Source organism: Rhamphochromis sp. 'chilingali' (genome assembly GCF_963969265.1).
Source record: "Rhamphochromis sp. 'chilingali' genome assembly, chromosome: 14".
NCBI lineage: Eukaryota > Metazoa > Chordata > Actinopteri > Cichliformes > Cichlidae > Rhamphochromis > Rhamphochromis sp. 'chilingali'.
Window position 1 is genome coordinate 5013831 of NC_137941.1, and position 16504 is coordinate 5030334.

A 16504-nucleotide genomic window follows, 5' to 3' on the forward strand; every position below is an offset into this window, starting at 1 on the left:
CCGGGGGACAAATCGTGGCAGGATCAGCCTGATGTTATTTGTATCCCGCTGTAACTTTACTGTATAAAGCGCTAACATCTCCAAAATGTCAGGAGTAGTCATTACAACAAGTGTTTGTGAACTAAAAATCAAGAATGTGGGATACTGTTGCCATGGCTCTGTGCCCCTCCCCCTCCCTAGGGGGCGGGCCCCACACTTTGGGAAGGTCTGCTTTAGGGCATGTCGACATTTCCCATTTCCAAGGCAAACTTACGATGCTGAAAATGCAAATGCAACTTCAGGCTTGATAATTAGAGCTCGACTGATAAAGACTTTTTAAGATGCTGATATTAAATTGATATTTAAAAAGCCAATATCCTGGGAAATATCAGCTGATAGTTGTTAAGTCCATGATTCAGACACATCAATCATGAACAGATGTCTCCACCATTTGTTTCGTGTAGTTACTTGTTTCCACAGTGCGTGTCAGGTACTTCAAACATGTGTATTGCCAGCAGGGAAGTTCCAGAGGGCCCACTGGTGGGCAAACTTTGTACCATCAACACTTATAACACTCAATATCAGTCATAAATTACAGATGGCAAACTGAATGTAATGACTAATAGAAAAATAAGACCAGCCACTAAAGGATTTTTAAGAACAACACCGATAGAAGTATTTGGTGATTTAAAAAAACAGATATTCCGATAAACCCACAGATATTTTTTCTTTTGACCTAACATTTGTGACCGTAATAAATTGACTTGTTTAAGGTCTACCTTAACTAGATGTTACAAAGTCCTGTGCGTTGGAAGTGCCAACTGGAGGGCAAGCTATGCAACATTAACACTCACGTTAATATTTTTTTAATATATGATCTATGGTTTCTGAAAACAATGTGCACAGTTTTGCTACGTTTTTTTTTTTTTTGGGGGGGGGGGGGGGGGGGGGGGATTATGCGACATACTAGCCAACATCAGCCAACAGGTTAGCACCTCTGACGCCACCTCAGCTACCTTTGCTACTAAATACTTAAGGATTCCTACAATATTTGTTTCATTGGTCCAACTCTTGCCTCACATAATTATTCCAATGATAAATTTGTTTTGAATGATACACATGAAATTTGACACCTTACACATAATGGGGGGGCAATGTCAGACTCTGTGACTTAGAAATTGAACATATGCCCCATGCAGACCCTCTGGTGTACCAAGTGTTGCGCCACCTCACATGTTCTACTGACCTCAGGTTGGCTAAAAATTACAAGGGGGCGGGAGCCCAGCAGTGAGTGGTCAGATGGTTCAGCATGCAGCTGTCGTTCTAAGACTTGCTGGGCTGTGACTGTCATTTCCCCTGACTGGTAGAGCTAAGGGGGAGATCATGAGTGGGGCGGTTTAACTCATGGGATAAGGTGGGAGGGGGGGGGCACTGTGCGACTCACCAGAGAGGACTTGATGCTTCCATTCAACCAGAAGCCAACCAAGAAACACTCTCAAGGCCACCAGGAATAAAGAGGAATCTCACTGAAGACTTTCACACAATGCTGAGTGAATGCGTTACACACTTCTGGGAACTGGTTACAAAAGTTTGAAAAGTCAGAGAAGACCACGAAAAGAAGGGGGAGAAGCAACCGTCACTTCTAACAGACAAGTCCAGGGAGCCGTTAATGCAACATGATCCAGTAGGTCTTGCCCTAAAAATACCTTCAGGCAGGAGAGCGGCAGCTATCTCTATCTGCTTAATTACCTGATGATCAACAATTTCTTTTTCTTCTTCAAACAACAGCTGCGGTTAGAGAACAGCAATTCAAGGAGCACTTAATCTTATTGACGTGTTTCTAAAGTAAAAGTAAAATGAATTTATCTCTCCAATGTTCAAAAACATGAACGCCATGTTAGCTGTAATGTATGTGTGTATGTGTGTAACCTGTAGCCTCTAATGCCCTTTTAAGGCATGACTACGGCTTGCTAAGACAAGGCCCAGGTAGTGATATAATCATAAAGTCCAGGTAGACTGTTTTAGCCATGAGAAAAGCTGAGGTGCAAATGACCCTGAAAAAAGGGGCAGATGAAGCAGGGGCACCACCAAGTCCCATCATCCCCCCAAAACGGTCCAAAGCAAGCCCAGACCAAGTTGTCCCGGAACCTCAAGGACCTGGTTACCACACCCCAACCCCACCGGTTTTTACACGGAAAATGAGGAACGCTGCCGTGGGGACAGGCTGTGACATCCGTCTGAAGGTGACTGTGGCTGGAGATCCACAGCCTTCCCTGTATTGGTACCATAACGATGAACTCCTCAACATGGAGAACCAAGAGTACGGAGGGCTATGGATTAGGGATTGCAAACCGAGTGATGCTGGTCTCTACACCTGCATTGCCAACAATCACCTGGGAGAGGCTCGGAGCAGCGCTGTGCTTGCTGTACTGGATCTGGGTGAAGGTAATATCCATCTGTCTAAAGGTTTACTTCAGACTGAATAGCTTTTTCTGGATTCACTTTGCAGGTTTTGACATGTGAAAATCCACTAAAACATTTTATACCACACTTTTCCAAAAGTAACCTTCAAATTAATTGGAAAAAACCCTCCAGTTTTCCCTTAAAAGTCCACTATGGTGCTTGATTGGTTCCTGAGCCTTTAGAATATCAGTAATCTCTATAAACAAGCATCTGCAAATGAATATGCAGAATATGAAAGCAAAGGACAAGGTTTTCATGACAAGAAGCTTTCATGATTTCCATTTGCAGTCTGATTATAGACCATCTTCCTCTGACCAGTCTGCAGCTAAACAGCGCACATGGAGAGCAAAATAGCAACTGCATTTGCTAAAAATCAATCTCAAATGTGTCCATGCAGCTTTTAAAAATGTAGCTGCACGTATTGATGCACGACTGATGGCAGAAGCAAATGTCTGAAAGTTATTTTTAATGGAAGCCAACAAATCTAGCTACAAACTTGTTGCTACGTGCTGCCAGTGACAAGTCAAAGCTTCAACAATTTTTCAATGCTGGTGGTGAAGTGTCAGTCATCGTATACATCCATGTTTTGCACATGTACACAAGGACAGGGATGACGTGCTAGAGCAGCCGCTGATCCGTCTGTGAATCTATTCCACCAGGGTTGGAGTTGCAGTTAATATTCCAAAAAGGATGCAAGTTGCTCCATAGGCTTCATTGTCACAAGATCATTATTATAGCTCACCGTTCTTTTCAATGTTAAATCAGTTTATATCATTATCATTTCACTCAAGGTCAGTGCATGGCACTGTGATTGAAGCTGAGATTGAGGCAAAACACCTAAAATATAATCGCAAAATCAGATAATAAAGAATAAACTTATACGCACAAACAGCCAAATGCAGTGTGTGCTTGCAAAGCATATTGTTTTTCTTCGATGTTCTGTCCTGCTGAAGCGTGCAGTAAGATACAAGTATAGTCTCCCTTTGTGGTGCATTGTTGTTTGAGAAAAGCATGTAGTGGAAAAGCTGGATTTCCACCATGCATGCTGAAAATAAACCACCCTTAAGCCAACCGCTGCTTTTGACCGATTTAGCTGAGGTGAGTCCCTGAGAATGCATTACAGTTAGATTCCTCAATGTCTAACTGGAGACGCTCCGGAGGCCGGTGCAATGCATTCTTATCAACAAAAACCTCTTCTCATGCTTCTTGTCATCCCCGGCACTGATCTAAATTCAGCTCACCTGAGTGCTTTGACCACCTCAGCTGCTTTGAAAAATGGCATTAGCTGCTCCTCAAATTTGCCCTTCATATATCAGCCCCAGCATTTGTCATTGTTCTGCAGTCAGCACCAGTGTGTAGGGAAACTCTTGCTTAAGTTTCTAACTGCCCTTTCCTGCTGTTAGAATATATTACATGTGGCATGCATTTACGTGAGCAAAGATGTCAGAACCATCTCTCCTGGATACACTGTACTCACTTAAACATCACTAAAGTTTGGAAGATTGAAAGTGTTTTCTGGTGGGAAAAGGGACTGGGTCCTTATATAACAGTTTTTCCTCGTATCAAAGAACAAGAGAGATTGTGCAAGCCTAGGACAGAAAAATGGGTTCTAAAAGAGTGGTGAAGTCTGCAAACTGGACAGCTGATCACAAGAATTGTTTGTAGTGTAGGCAGCAAAAAAATACTGCAGCGTATAACATTTCCTTTCCTACATAAATATTGAATGCTTGGACACTGTCCACAAAAAGATACACAAAACTGCGCAACAGGATCTCACAACCAGGCTGTTAAACTAAACAAGTCTTGGTTGAGTCTCAATTTCTGTTTGATTGTTGGAAAAAATATAATTGGCCTTTCGTTTTAAAAATCCAGAAACCGCACATTAATCTGCAACATCATACGATATATCGCAGAAAAAACAAACCAGTGTCACCACCTCATTAACAAACTGTATGTATCAGAGAAACCAACACATTTAGAGATAAATAATGACCATAATGCAGAAGTCCTATTACATCCCTATCACATGATACAGTATGACAATGTTTACAGCAATCACATTGCAAAAAATGTGCTTTCATGTAAGCAGGCAACACAATATTCACATGAATGTTCATGTTTCATGTGATCAGTTTAACAATTGTGGAACCGTTAGCTGGACGAGAGCTTTGTCAGCATTTACAGCCTGTGAGGACTAAACAAGTCCTGTGCTGCTGGGCTTTTTATGCTGGGAAGTTTTCATTTGTCGCTCCATTTTAACCTTCACTTTGATTCAGCTCTCTTCTTCTCCACCATGTTCGTAGTCTACAGCTGTCCCATCACTCAATGATCCGGCCTGAACCTTTTCCCTCTCTCTTTCTCTCCCTCTCCCACCTCTTCCTCCGTCTTTGAAAATGTCTCTCTGTCCCGCCCCCCTTGTCCACCAACTCTCCCTAGTTATTTATACAGTGGAATGTGCCAGGCCTTAGATTTTTCTGATGTTAGCAGGCCAGCGTCTCTCCTGTTACACAGGAAGACATCACTGCTAATTTTAGCCGAGCCCTGCATGACCCACCAACACACGCACACTGATCAGGAAAAGGTACGCGTTTGAATCCACATCATCTAAATATACAACCAAAAAACTGTCTGCCACATGCTGAATGATGTCATGCCTTTTTCCTTATTTAGTTTTTGCCTTTAATTAGGCAGTTGATTTATTGTATTTACTCAGTAGCTGCATATTTACACATCCAGACACGGGGCCACAATAGCATTGATTCGTGTATTTCTGGCCACCTGCTATTAAGCTCCTATTAGCCTATTAGTCAGTCCAGTGTGAAACATCTGACTCTTAGCTGCTAACTTAGTCTGTCATTTGGTGCCAGGCAGGTCGTATCAAAGCTTTTTGGTTCTTTACACCTTTGCTATGAAACCAAACAATAAGCTGAAAGATGATCGAAATATTTGCAGCGTTCTTTATTTTCTATTTTTGCTATTTTATACACAACACACATCTATTATCACCTTTTATGACAGTAAAGCAGCCAAACAGTTGCTCTTTGACACATCCAGCAGATACAGAACATTAGCTTTCATTTTGATTTATGTCTCAGGAAGCAGGAAAAACACTAAAAACATAAGGTGAGTGAATCACTTTGGTCACTGGCTGATAGTGATTTGATTTAGAAAGGTGTAGTGCCTGTCTGAAGCTTAAATGATACTGCTTGGCACTGCCTACATCTGGGAACATTAGCTGTCGCCACAGAGTGGCGGTGACGGTGGCCTTTTTCCAGTATGTTTGGATAGTTTCCTCACCGTGTTGTCTTCCTCCTAGACCTTGAATGTGAGTGAACAGGTGGAGCCACAGTTACACTGTGGAAATCCCCTACAGCGCCGTGTTGCTTCATAAGTACATCAACAAATTATTGTGTTTTTCAATGGACAGAAGGACAGGTAAGGGGTTTATATGAGCTGTAAATGGTTTAGAATATTGGAGTCTGTTTGGTCAGAGTTTTTGAGTGTGTCAGTGATGTCTTGTTTCCATCCAGCTCATAAGAAATACAGAAGGGCATCACGAGATGTAAACATGCACAAATGCTGATTTTTGTCCCAGGTCTTTAATTATTAAGGGTCTCAGAGACTAGTGACGATCTTCTAAAGTGTGTTCTGAAAATGATCTCACTCATAACTATTCTGTCTGATAAAAAGGCTTTTACCAAATATTAATTACAGTTTACTCATTTTATACACAGTCCAAGTATAAACAGTATTAACATGAACAATATGGTCACAAGTAAATATCAAATTAAAACATCCTGAAGGTCAATTTTTGTAGTTTAAATTTTCTATACATGTGCAAATTGAAGTTAATGGAAACAAAGAATTAAAGCTTTAAACATAAACAAATAGCTAGCTCTCTGGATTTCACTGCAATGTGCAAAAATATACTAGAGTCCATAGTGCACCCTTTAAAGATTTTTCAAGAGTCAAAAACCAAACACAGCTACAAACCATAATTCAGTGAATACATAATCCAAACTATGAAATATAATGCAACTGTGATTTCCATGTTTGAACAGAAGAAGGTGAAGTGATGGATAAGCAAAAGAACTTAGCAGCCATTAGGAATCCACACATTATGAAAAGAGCTTAAATAAACTGGTTACTAACGGTGCTGGTCACATGGCCTTGGATATGTACTGGTGACAGTTTTCTAAATCTGAATTCCAGATGACAAACTGAATATAATGACTAAGAGTAAAGACCAACCAGTACAGGATCTTTAAGACCAATACTGATGCCAACATTTGATTATTTAAAAACCCCAAAACTGATACTGTCACGGCTGCCGAGGCGAGCCGTGTGGATATAGAAGGAGGACCCAAGATGCAGGCAGTGGATGAGATACCGTTGGTTTTATTTACAGAGGTGTAGTGGCAAACAAACAGTGGGGCATAACAAACAACTAAAGACACCTAAACTGGGAGAACTAAAATAACAGACCTGGGAGCATATGACAACGGATGATGAATAGCAGAGAGACGCAGACGAGGAACAGGACTCCGTGGAACACAGGGTAACAGACTGACACAGAGTTACACAGACTGACACGGAGGAACACAGACGAACCGGCAACAGGCAGGAGAACACACAGGGCTTAAATACACACACCAGTAATCAGGGGATGAGAGACAGGAGGGCAACACAGCTGGGAGGAATCTGGGCTGACGGGACAGGGGAAACGTAAACTGATCACACTCACATACGACGCGGACCTTCACAATAAAACAGGAAACTCAGATACATGGAACCAGACAAGACATTGAACTAAACAGACAGATTCAGATGCAGACTCAGAGGCAGATCGAAAATATAACACACAGAACTCAAACAACAATAATCATCATCATCATCATAAACTAGAAAATGATAACTAAAAGCGCTGGGTCACCGACCCAGGACCATGACAGTACCCCCCCCTCAAGGGCTGGCTCCAGACAGCCCAGCAGAAACACAAAAACGGACCAAAACCAAAAAAGAAAAAAAAACACCTGACCAGGGTGGGCGGAGGGGGCCCAGGACGGAGGGACAGAGGCCAAAAGGCCCAGATGGTCAAGTTCTGGGGGCCGACCGTGCGGACGGCAACAGCGGCGCGGAAACAGTTCCGGGGGCCGACCGTGCGGACGGCAACAGCGGCGCGGAAACAAGTCCGGAGGCCGGCCGTGCGGACGGCAACAGCGGCGCGGAAACAAGTCCGGAGGCCGGCCACGTGGAAGGCAGTGGCGGCGTTCAGGAGGGCGTCGACGGTGGCGGAGATGCCCAACAGGCGGCCAGGCAGATGACCGACGATGTGGAGGTGGTAGTAGGGGACCTGAAGGCTGCGTGGCCCCTGCAGCCCCAGGTGAAGCGGAGGCTGGACCAGACGAGGCGGAAGCTGGACCAGACGAGGCTGGACCAGACGATGAGGATGAAGACGCAGAGGCTGGACCAGACGATGAGGATGAAGACGCAGAGGCTGGACCAGACGATGAGGATGAAGACGCAGAGGCTGGACCAGACGATGAGGATGAAGCAGAAGCGGAGGCCGGACCAGGCAAAGCAGCTGATGAGGATGCTGAAGCTGGACCAGGCAAGGCAGCTGATGAGGATGCTGAAGCTGGACCAGGCAAAGCAGCTGATGAGGAAGCTGAAGAGGAGGCCACTGCAGGTGATGCGGAGGCTGGACCAGGCGAGGATGAAGACACGGAGGCTGGACCAGGCGAGGATGAAGCAGTGGCTGGACCAGGCGAGGATGAAGCAGTGGCTGGACCAGGCGAGGATGAAGCAGTGGCTGGACCAGGTGAAGCGGATGAAGCCGAAGCATGCGCTGGACCAGGCGACGCTGAGGATGCTGAATCCGGACCAGGCGACGGCGTGGAGGATGCAGCAGAGGCCGGGCCAGGCAACGGCGTGGAGGATGCAGACGGAGGCGCTGCAGCAGATGGCGGCATGGATGAAACCGCTGCTGCAAGCGTGGATGAGGCTGCTGGTGGAGCAGCTGGTGGCTGGACGGGCTCCTCGGGCCCCCCAGCTGACGAGGCAGATGGCTGGACGGGCTCCTCGGGCCCCCCAGCAAAAACAGTCTCAGAACCAGTGGGCACTGGAGCCCCTGGCACACACAGAACAGAACCAGCAGGTGCGGAGACTTCTGGCAGGAACGCAACAGAACCAGCAGGTGCGGAGACCTCTGGCAGGAACGCAACAGAACCAGCAGGCACACGGGCCTCTGGCAGGAACGCAACAGGACCAGCAGGCACACGGGCCTCTGGCAGGGACAGAACAGGACCAGCAGGCACACGGGCCTCTGGCAAACACATAGCGGCCTGCAGCTGCGCAGAGCATTGACCCTGCTCAGACAGCGACAGCTCTGTGCAGTCCTCAGCTGGCTTCTTAAACTCCAGGGGTCCAGAGTCTGATGGGGGCTGAAACCCAGCCTCTGGGGAGGCCCTGGAGTGCATCTCAGTCTCAGAACTGGCCAGCCTTTGAGGAATGTTGACATTGTTCTTGGGTTTGTCTCTCTGCTTAGAGTACGGAGTTGTTGAACTGTCCGTTATGGGTTGGACTGACATGGCTTGCTGTACAGGAGGAGTAGGTGAAGGTGATGGCTGAACAGGTGGTGGAGCAACTGACACAGGATGCAGGGCTGGTGACTGCTGAACAGGAGGCTGAACTGAGGATAAAGCTAATGATTCTTCTGCTAACCGGGCTACTGACTGGGCCATGGATTGTAACAGGGTTTGTAATAAGTCTGGCTGTGACTGTAATTGAGCTATGGATTGTGAGGCTGAATGTGGCGGAGGTGGCGACTGGGCTTCCGGCCGGGCGGCTAACTGAGCTACCTGCTGGGCAGCTGGCTCAACAAACACAGCCCCGGAATAAACAATCATTCGAGCTGGCGAAACAGACGGAGTGTCTTTTCCACTCACCACAGCCGGCAGTTCCGAAGTCCTACTCTCCGGCTGTGGGGCGACGCGCCGACGGCGCGATCGTCGCTTCCTCCCGGGCGAAACCTCCGGCGGGCCGGGCAAAACCTCCGGCGGGCCGGGCAAAACCTCCGGCGGGCCGGGCAAAACCTCCGGCGGGCCGGGCAAAACCTCCGGCGGGCCGGGCAAAATCTTCACCGCCAGGCTGGGCAAAATCTTCACCGCCAGGCTGGGCAAAATCTTCACCGCCAGGCTGGGCAAAATCTTCACCGCCAGGCTGGGTTGGGAAGCGGTAGCGGCTGGAGGGCGAAGGTGCAGCTCATGAAGGAGGAAGTCCCGTGCCAGCGGGTGAAGCGAGTCTAGCAGCCAGGAGTGCGCAGAGAGTAGCTGCTGTAGCCTGGCTTCTACAGCGCGGTGGAACTCTTCTTCCTCCTGCTCGAGCCACAGGTTTACCAACCTTGCGACCGTGTCGGTTACCTCCTCCCGAAACTCCTGGGTAGGTGCAAATGCTGCTGGGTCCATGTTGGCCGGTTCGTACTGTCACGGCTGCCGAGGCGAGCCGTGTGGATATAGAAGGAGGACCCAAGATGCAGGCAGTGGATGAGATACCGGTGGTTTTATTTACAGAGGTGTAGTGGCAAACAAACAGTGGGGCATAACAAACAACTAAAGACACCTAAACTGGGAGAACTAAAATAACAGACCTGGGAGCATATGACAACGGATGATGAATAGCAGAGAGACGCAGACGAGGAACAGGACTCCGTGGAACACAGGGTAACAGAGTTACACAGACTGACACGGAGGAACACAGACGAACCGGCAACAGGCAGGAGAACACACAGGGCTTAAATACACACACCAGTAATCAGGGGATGAGAGACAGGAGGGCAACACAGCTGGGAGGAATCTGGGCTGACGGGACAGGGGAAACGTAAACTGATCACACTCACATACGACGCGGACCTTCACAATAAAACAGGAAACTCAGATACATGGAACCAGACAAGACACTGAACTAAACAGACAGATTCAGATGCAGACTCAGAGGCAGATCGAAAATATAACACACAGAACTCAAACAATAATAATCATCATCATCATAAACTAGAAAATGATAACTAAAAGCGCTGGGTCACCGACCCAGGACCATGACAGATACGTTATCCAATATTTTTTCTTTTATAAACATAAACAGATGTTGTGTGTTCTTCTGCACATGTTGGTTATGAAAAGATGTTTTCTGCGTCAGAGCCTCCTTCTCATCGGCTCAAAACAGTCCGGCTGTTTTTCTCTGGCCTCTGGCATCAACAGGGTACTTTGCCCAGAGATCTGCCTCTTACTGGATATCTGCTCTCTGTGAATGCCAGACGTGGTTACATGGGGGAAAATTAAACAACCGTGCCATCTTCAGTCACTTAAATAACCTTTTACCCCATCCTGATGCACAGTTTGAACTTCAGTAAGCACTGAGTTGCTGCCATGTGACTGGCTGATTAGATATTTGCGTTAACAAACACGTGAACATGTGTTGCTAACAAAGTGACTGGTGACTGTACATTTACATAACTATTCTAGAATGAGCTGTTGTAGCACACAGCAAGTGTAAAAGCAAAGCGGCCCATGATTTCATGTCATTAGAGCGTGAGGTTAACGTCGAAGTCACACATGATATTCAGCTGCCAAGGAAACGAAAAGGCCTGAGGTTACATAATCAACAGACCATGTAATTAAGCCCGAAAGGTGGCTCCTATAATGAAAGTGCTCACTACATTTGCTTTGCATTTGTGATCTGCAATCATTAGTAATTATATGAACTATTATCTTAGTAATATAGACTTTATTCTGCACTCTCACACAGTCATTTTGCTGAGAGTACTGTGTAACCATGTGTGAACTGAAATGTTATTTTAAGCATGTTTCTGTGTACTGATTTATTCTACTGTGCAAGCAGGTATTGTTTCAATTGATTCAAACTGTACTAAAGATAGAATATTAACTGCAATTACTACGTCAAAACAATAAAGTATTATGAGCAGTTGAAATTGTCATGTGGAAAAACAACAATCTCTAGCAGTGAGCAAAGCTTGTGCAGTCAGTTAAAGCAGCCAGTAGGCTAACACATTTTCTGTGAGCTCGAACAGTGCTCCAGCAATGCAGAGGAGTGAGGAGGTCCCTTTTAGCTGTTGCGGCGATTCTCCCCCTCTCTTCCAACAACACAACATCGGCTCATTATACCCGTTGATGAAAAAGACACAGACACATGGGGAGGAAGGGAAACATGAAAAATGTCAACCAGTGCTGTAGAACACTGATCTCAAGAGGGCTGGATCACTCCCACTGGTTTTTCTGCCTATCGGTGTGCACTGCCTGTGGGGTGGAACGCAGCGGGGGAAGATGCTTACGCTGTCGCTGGCTATTGTGTGGACAGGGGGGCTCCCTCAGAGTGCATGATATGCATTCAACAGACATTTCCACCTGCGGACGGAGGTCTCTGCTCTGTGCTTTTCAGAAACGGATTCTCTCACAAGAGCTGCTGAGACTCTGACTTGTTACGTAATGGACCAAAGTGCCTTTTCTTTTCATTTTTCTTTCCGTTTTAGTGAGGAGCTTTTGTCTGCATGTTAGGAGAGTTACAATATGTAATAAGTTCAGTCTTTTTTTTTAATAGAAATTGCTCATGTTTTCTTAGGAAATTTGCTCAGTTAGGCGTGTAGTAATGGCTCGGAGCCCCCAGTGTATCTCGGGGAATACCCTGCTGCTGTGTGTAAGCCAAGACAAAAAATACCTGTCGAGGACATACCAGCAGTGCCTATGAAAAAACATTCAGACCAAAGAACAAAACAGGCAAGTGCTATTTCAATTTATCTTTCTCTTCTTCCTGCAGTGATTTAACCTTCATCTGTGAATAGAGCATTAAAGCGCCGTAAAATATTTCATTTAAAATGCTGACACCGACATTTTATAAATATTACTGTTGAACTGACCACACTGTTGTTTCAGCTGACAGTGGCAGAGGCAATGGTGCTGCTTAACAGAGCTCACTCTGCAAGTCCTTAATTGAGAAGGAGCAGTGTTACTGTGAGCTATAACCAACTAGAAACTCAGTCAACCTCAAAGCTCTTCCGTAGCTTTGAACTTCAGAAAACTACAGGAGAGTCTCACTAAAAGTTTCACTAAAATTCTTCCATGCAGTGCTGCGATGTTGAGAGGAAACTTCCAGAACTACTTGTTATACTTAAGGGCTCTTTGGTGTTATTTGGTGTGCACTTTTATGTCTATTTGTGCACCAGCAAACCGGTAGCAACTGTAACCCAGATATAGGGGTGGCCATTAGGGGGCCACTACAAATATTGGGGTGGCACACCAAAAACAGAACAATGCAGGGGCGCAGCGGAGGGGAGGGGGTGACGATGTGAAATAATGAGACATACAAAGTGACACAATACGAATGACAAACATCATATATGCAGGAAGAAATAACAAGTTTGTTTCAACTCATTGTAGGGTGTCTTCCTCTCTCTTGTGCGCACGTTTATTTAAACTATTACCAACATAGGGTCTTGCCGAAAAAGGGGCAGTGGGAGGGCCAGCAGTTTTTTGGGGATGCCTGCTGGCCCCCCTGGCCCCCCTTGGTGACACCCCTGCCCAGACAATCATTTATATTCTACCTCCTCTAACAGATTTCACAGTGACACTAAAAATATTCTTGACAATTATTAAATTGGATTTTGGAAACTGTAAGTTAAGCTCTGGTTTTTTTTCTGAGTGACAGGCTCATGTACTGTACTGTTCTGAGACTACAGCATGATTGATAATACCCTGTGCAGTCAGTCACAGTGTTATTAACTGTCAGTTACTAAAAGAGTTATAAAATCACTGTCAGCAGGGATTTAATATTGTCTGCTTCTCATGTGCAACCAATCAGGGACTTCCTCGGCTTATTCATTTGTCTATCATCTAACTTAGGTTCACAGTAGATATTGGGTAAGAGGCACAGAGGAGAGGTTGCTAGTCCACCGCAGAGCCAACATAGAAAGACATCACTGCTCCACCTTGACTTCAAACAAGATATTATGACATGCTAATTTTATACTACAAGCTAGTTTTATAAGGAATGCAAAAAAATGATACTGGAGTATATTTTCGTAATAAAAATATCCCGATTATAATTCACATTCATTCAGTTATATTTAATTAAAACATAAGTGACTTACTGGAGTCACTGCATAATGACTCTTCATGGCATGGTGGCACTTATCAAATGAACGAGGCGAATTGAAAAGAAGTTAATTAACTTGGGATGAAGAAGAAGAAGCACAGAAAAGTGAATCTGAGACCTCATTGAACTGTCCCAAGATTAAGACTGAATGATAATGGTACAACACATACACTGATACCATAAAATGGCTAAATATCATTTCTGTGTTTTGTCATTTTGGGGTATATTTTATGGATAAGTGGAAGAGGATGGGTGGATAGAGGGATGGTATATTTTAGTGTTGTGAAGAATGATTATTGCCTTGCAATATATCAAAGAGGACAGGTGCTGAAGTTGTATTTCTCAACTTTGAGGTGAGCGATTAAAGTGTCAAAGAGAAGGATAGCATTGCTTAATATAATGACAGAGTACAAATACATTAATGTTACCTGAGCTCCTCAAACCTGGAATGTCTACAAAGGACCAAAGTCATAGTCGATGAATTGTTATTGAAATTAATACAGGAAAAAAATGTAATACTTACATTTTCAGTAGAGCTTCTCCAAAGGATACAGGAACATGTATTTCACATAAAAGGAAGTCCATATTTGCACCCTGTTATTATGTTTCCCTAGACCTAACAAACCATATAGTTTTATTTATTTATTTATTCAAGCCTAAACAAGCATCGCATGAGAAAGTTAGTTGACGTAAAGGGCACAGCAATAAATTTTCAATTATTTAATGTATGTTTGTGTAAATTTTCAGTAGTTTAGTCTTGGACAAAATCAGCAGATTCGAATGACTGCTTTGGAAAAATAATGTGTCACACTGAGAAATATGATGTTATACTGTGTAATAATACTCTTTACAATGTTGTGTCTGTGTGAAAGTGTTTTACTTTGAAATGTAAAATTATGTTATGTGATATTAATATTGCATGAATGTGCAGTGTAGCTAAATACAGATTAAATAGCTGTGAGTAGGACTCTAAGCTTTTCTGTGTAGTTTATAGCTGACTTTTTTCTGTCTGCTGATTTCAAACAAGCCTGTTTTTGAAAACATTTTTCCACCATTTCCATTGTGGCCAGCGTTACCCTGTTGTGTTCTTTTACTGCAAGAGAACAAGAGATAGCTTCTGTTATTTATTTATTTCATTTTTTTTTATAAGTGGTTCCACCTACTGTGAAGCAAACACCTCATGAGAGCTGCTGGGATGCCAGTGACTCAATACTGCTTTCTATTTTGAGTCCTACCAATGACTGAATTTTCTCTCAGCCTGTGAAGAACAGTCATATTTATCAGATAGTACAGCTGGAACAGTTTTTTAGGTTTAAAGAGGATACATTTCTGCTGAAAATATGAACACACTTGTAGTTATTTTCTTCTTGTATTCCCTTCCTTGAAATAAATTTGCTGATGTCGTTGAAGTAATTATGGGTGACAAGACTCAGCAACAATTCAGCTGTAACAAATTTAGTATATTCAGCTTAGCTGTGCTAATGAGACCCTGGGGGCGTCAACTCATCAAGTAGAACAACTACATATATTATGAAATTCAGTTAAGTGCCACAGAAAATTTCAGTGGCATTACATAATTTCCTTTGGTATAAAGAAAGTATTCTGATTCAGATTGTTAGTCCCCCCCACTTCACCCCCAAAAGGGGGTCAGGAAAATCACTTCAGTTTCTTTCACCAAGCATCTCCATAAAGTGAACTGAACATGATAAGGTAATAGTGACGATATCCTGTCCACTGTCTGTTACATCTTTTGTTTCCACTGCAGAAAGACAGTTTTCCATTGTTGCCAAACAACATCACAGATGGTGCCATGCTTCATTTAGTAAATAGTTTTAGATTGTCCTTACTTTTATTTTCTGCTTTTTTTACAAGTATGCTTTCAAATGCACTTTTATTTTCTCACCAAATAATGTTCTTCACAAACTGGTCTAGTTGAAATGTGATTACATCACAAGTAATTTTCCATTTATTTTGTTTTATTTATTTCAGATTCTGAAACAACAGAAGATGAAGGTGGAGACCAATATGAGACCAAAGAAGATAGCGGGGATGTTGAGGACCAGGCTGTGCCTGCAGGTATGAACTGTTTCTGATTTCAATCATTAATTTGCATCAGTGCTTACAGGATGGTACTGAGACCTGCTATGAGGTTGTAAGATAGTAGTACCAACAACAAGAAAGAAAATGGAGCTGAAGGCAATCACATGAACCTAATGAAAAATAACAGTTTTCATTTCCATTGTTTTTTTTTTTCCTCTAGTTTTCTTTTTGGCTACTTCTGACACAGAAACAAACATGTATATCTATCTATCTATCTGTCTGTCTGTCTGTCTGTCGATCTAGATCTATCGATATAGATCTATCGACCTAGATCTATCTATATATATATCTATATATATATATATATATTGTGTACTTTTTGTGTTGGAGGTCTTTCTCTCCTTCACTCTTTTGCTCTCCTTGTATGTCTGATCAGGGAAATAACTGTCTTTTTAGAACCTCAGTTCTCCACAGTGGTTACCAGCAGTGTTCTATACAGATGGCAGAGCCTGCAGTGATACAGCAAGTCACTTCATCCAGTGTTTACATAGAAATATTATTTGGTGGAGATTTGAACATGAATACCTGACCTAGAATTTTTGCCATACAAATGTGTTAATGCATCTCTTCTTTCACACGAGACACAGTGATGGAAAAATGTGCCCAGGATGTCAGTAAAACACATGGACATGAAGATCACTCTAACAGGCAAGTACAAAACATACAGCATTGATGGTAACCCCAACAATTACAGTAAAAAGAACTTTGTGTGTTGACTATACTACTGGACTTGAATTCAGTGCTAAAACACAGTAATGAGTAAGGTTGTAAATTAGCAACAGCTTCCTAATTTTAA

The 16504-nt window shown here is 43.8% G+C and overlaps 1 protein-coding gene across 6 annotated transcripts in view; it reads left to right on the plus strand.

Moving 5' to 3' along the window:
- The first annotated feature begins 1366 nt into the window (after nt 1-1366).
- The window catches only part of spegb (striated muscle enriched protein kinase b), a 43573-nt gene continuing 28435 nt past the window's right edge, over nt 1367-16504 (plus strand). For 2 of the 6 annotated variants that reach the window (XM_080902066.1, XM_080902067.1), the window contains exons 1-3: nt 1367-2424; nt 15598-15684; nt 16290-16356. In XM_080902066.1, coding sequence (XP_080758192.1) covers nt 2007-2424; nt 15598-15684; nt 16290-16356 — 572 coding nt within the window. In that variant the 5' untranslated portion in view covers nt 1367-2006. Of the gene's footprint in view, nt 2425-11944; nt 12234-15597; nt 15685-16289; nt 16357-16504 lie in introns of those variants that run through there. The other 4 variants (XM_080902068.1, XM_080902071.1, XM_080902070.1 and 1 more) reach the window with 3 other exon arrangements.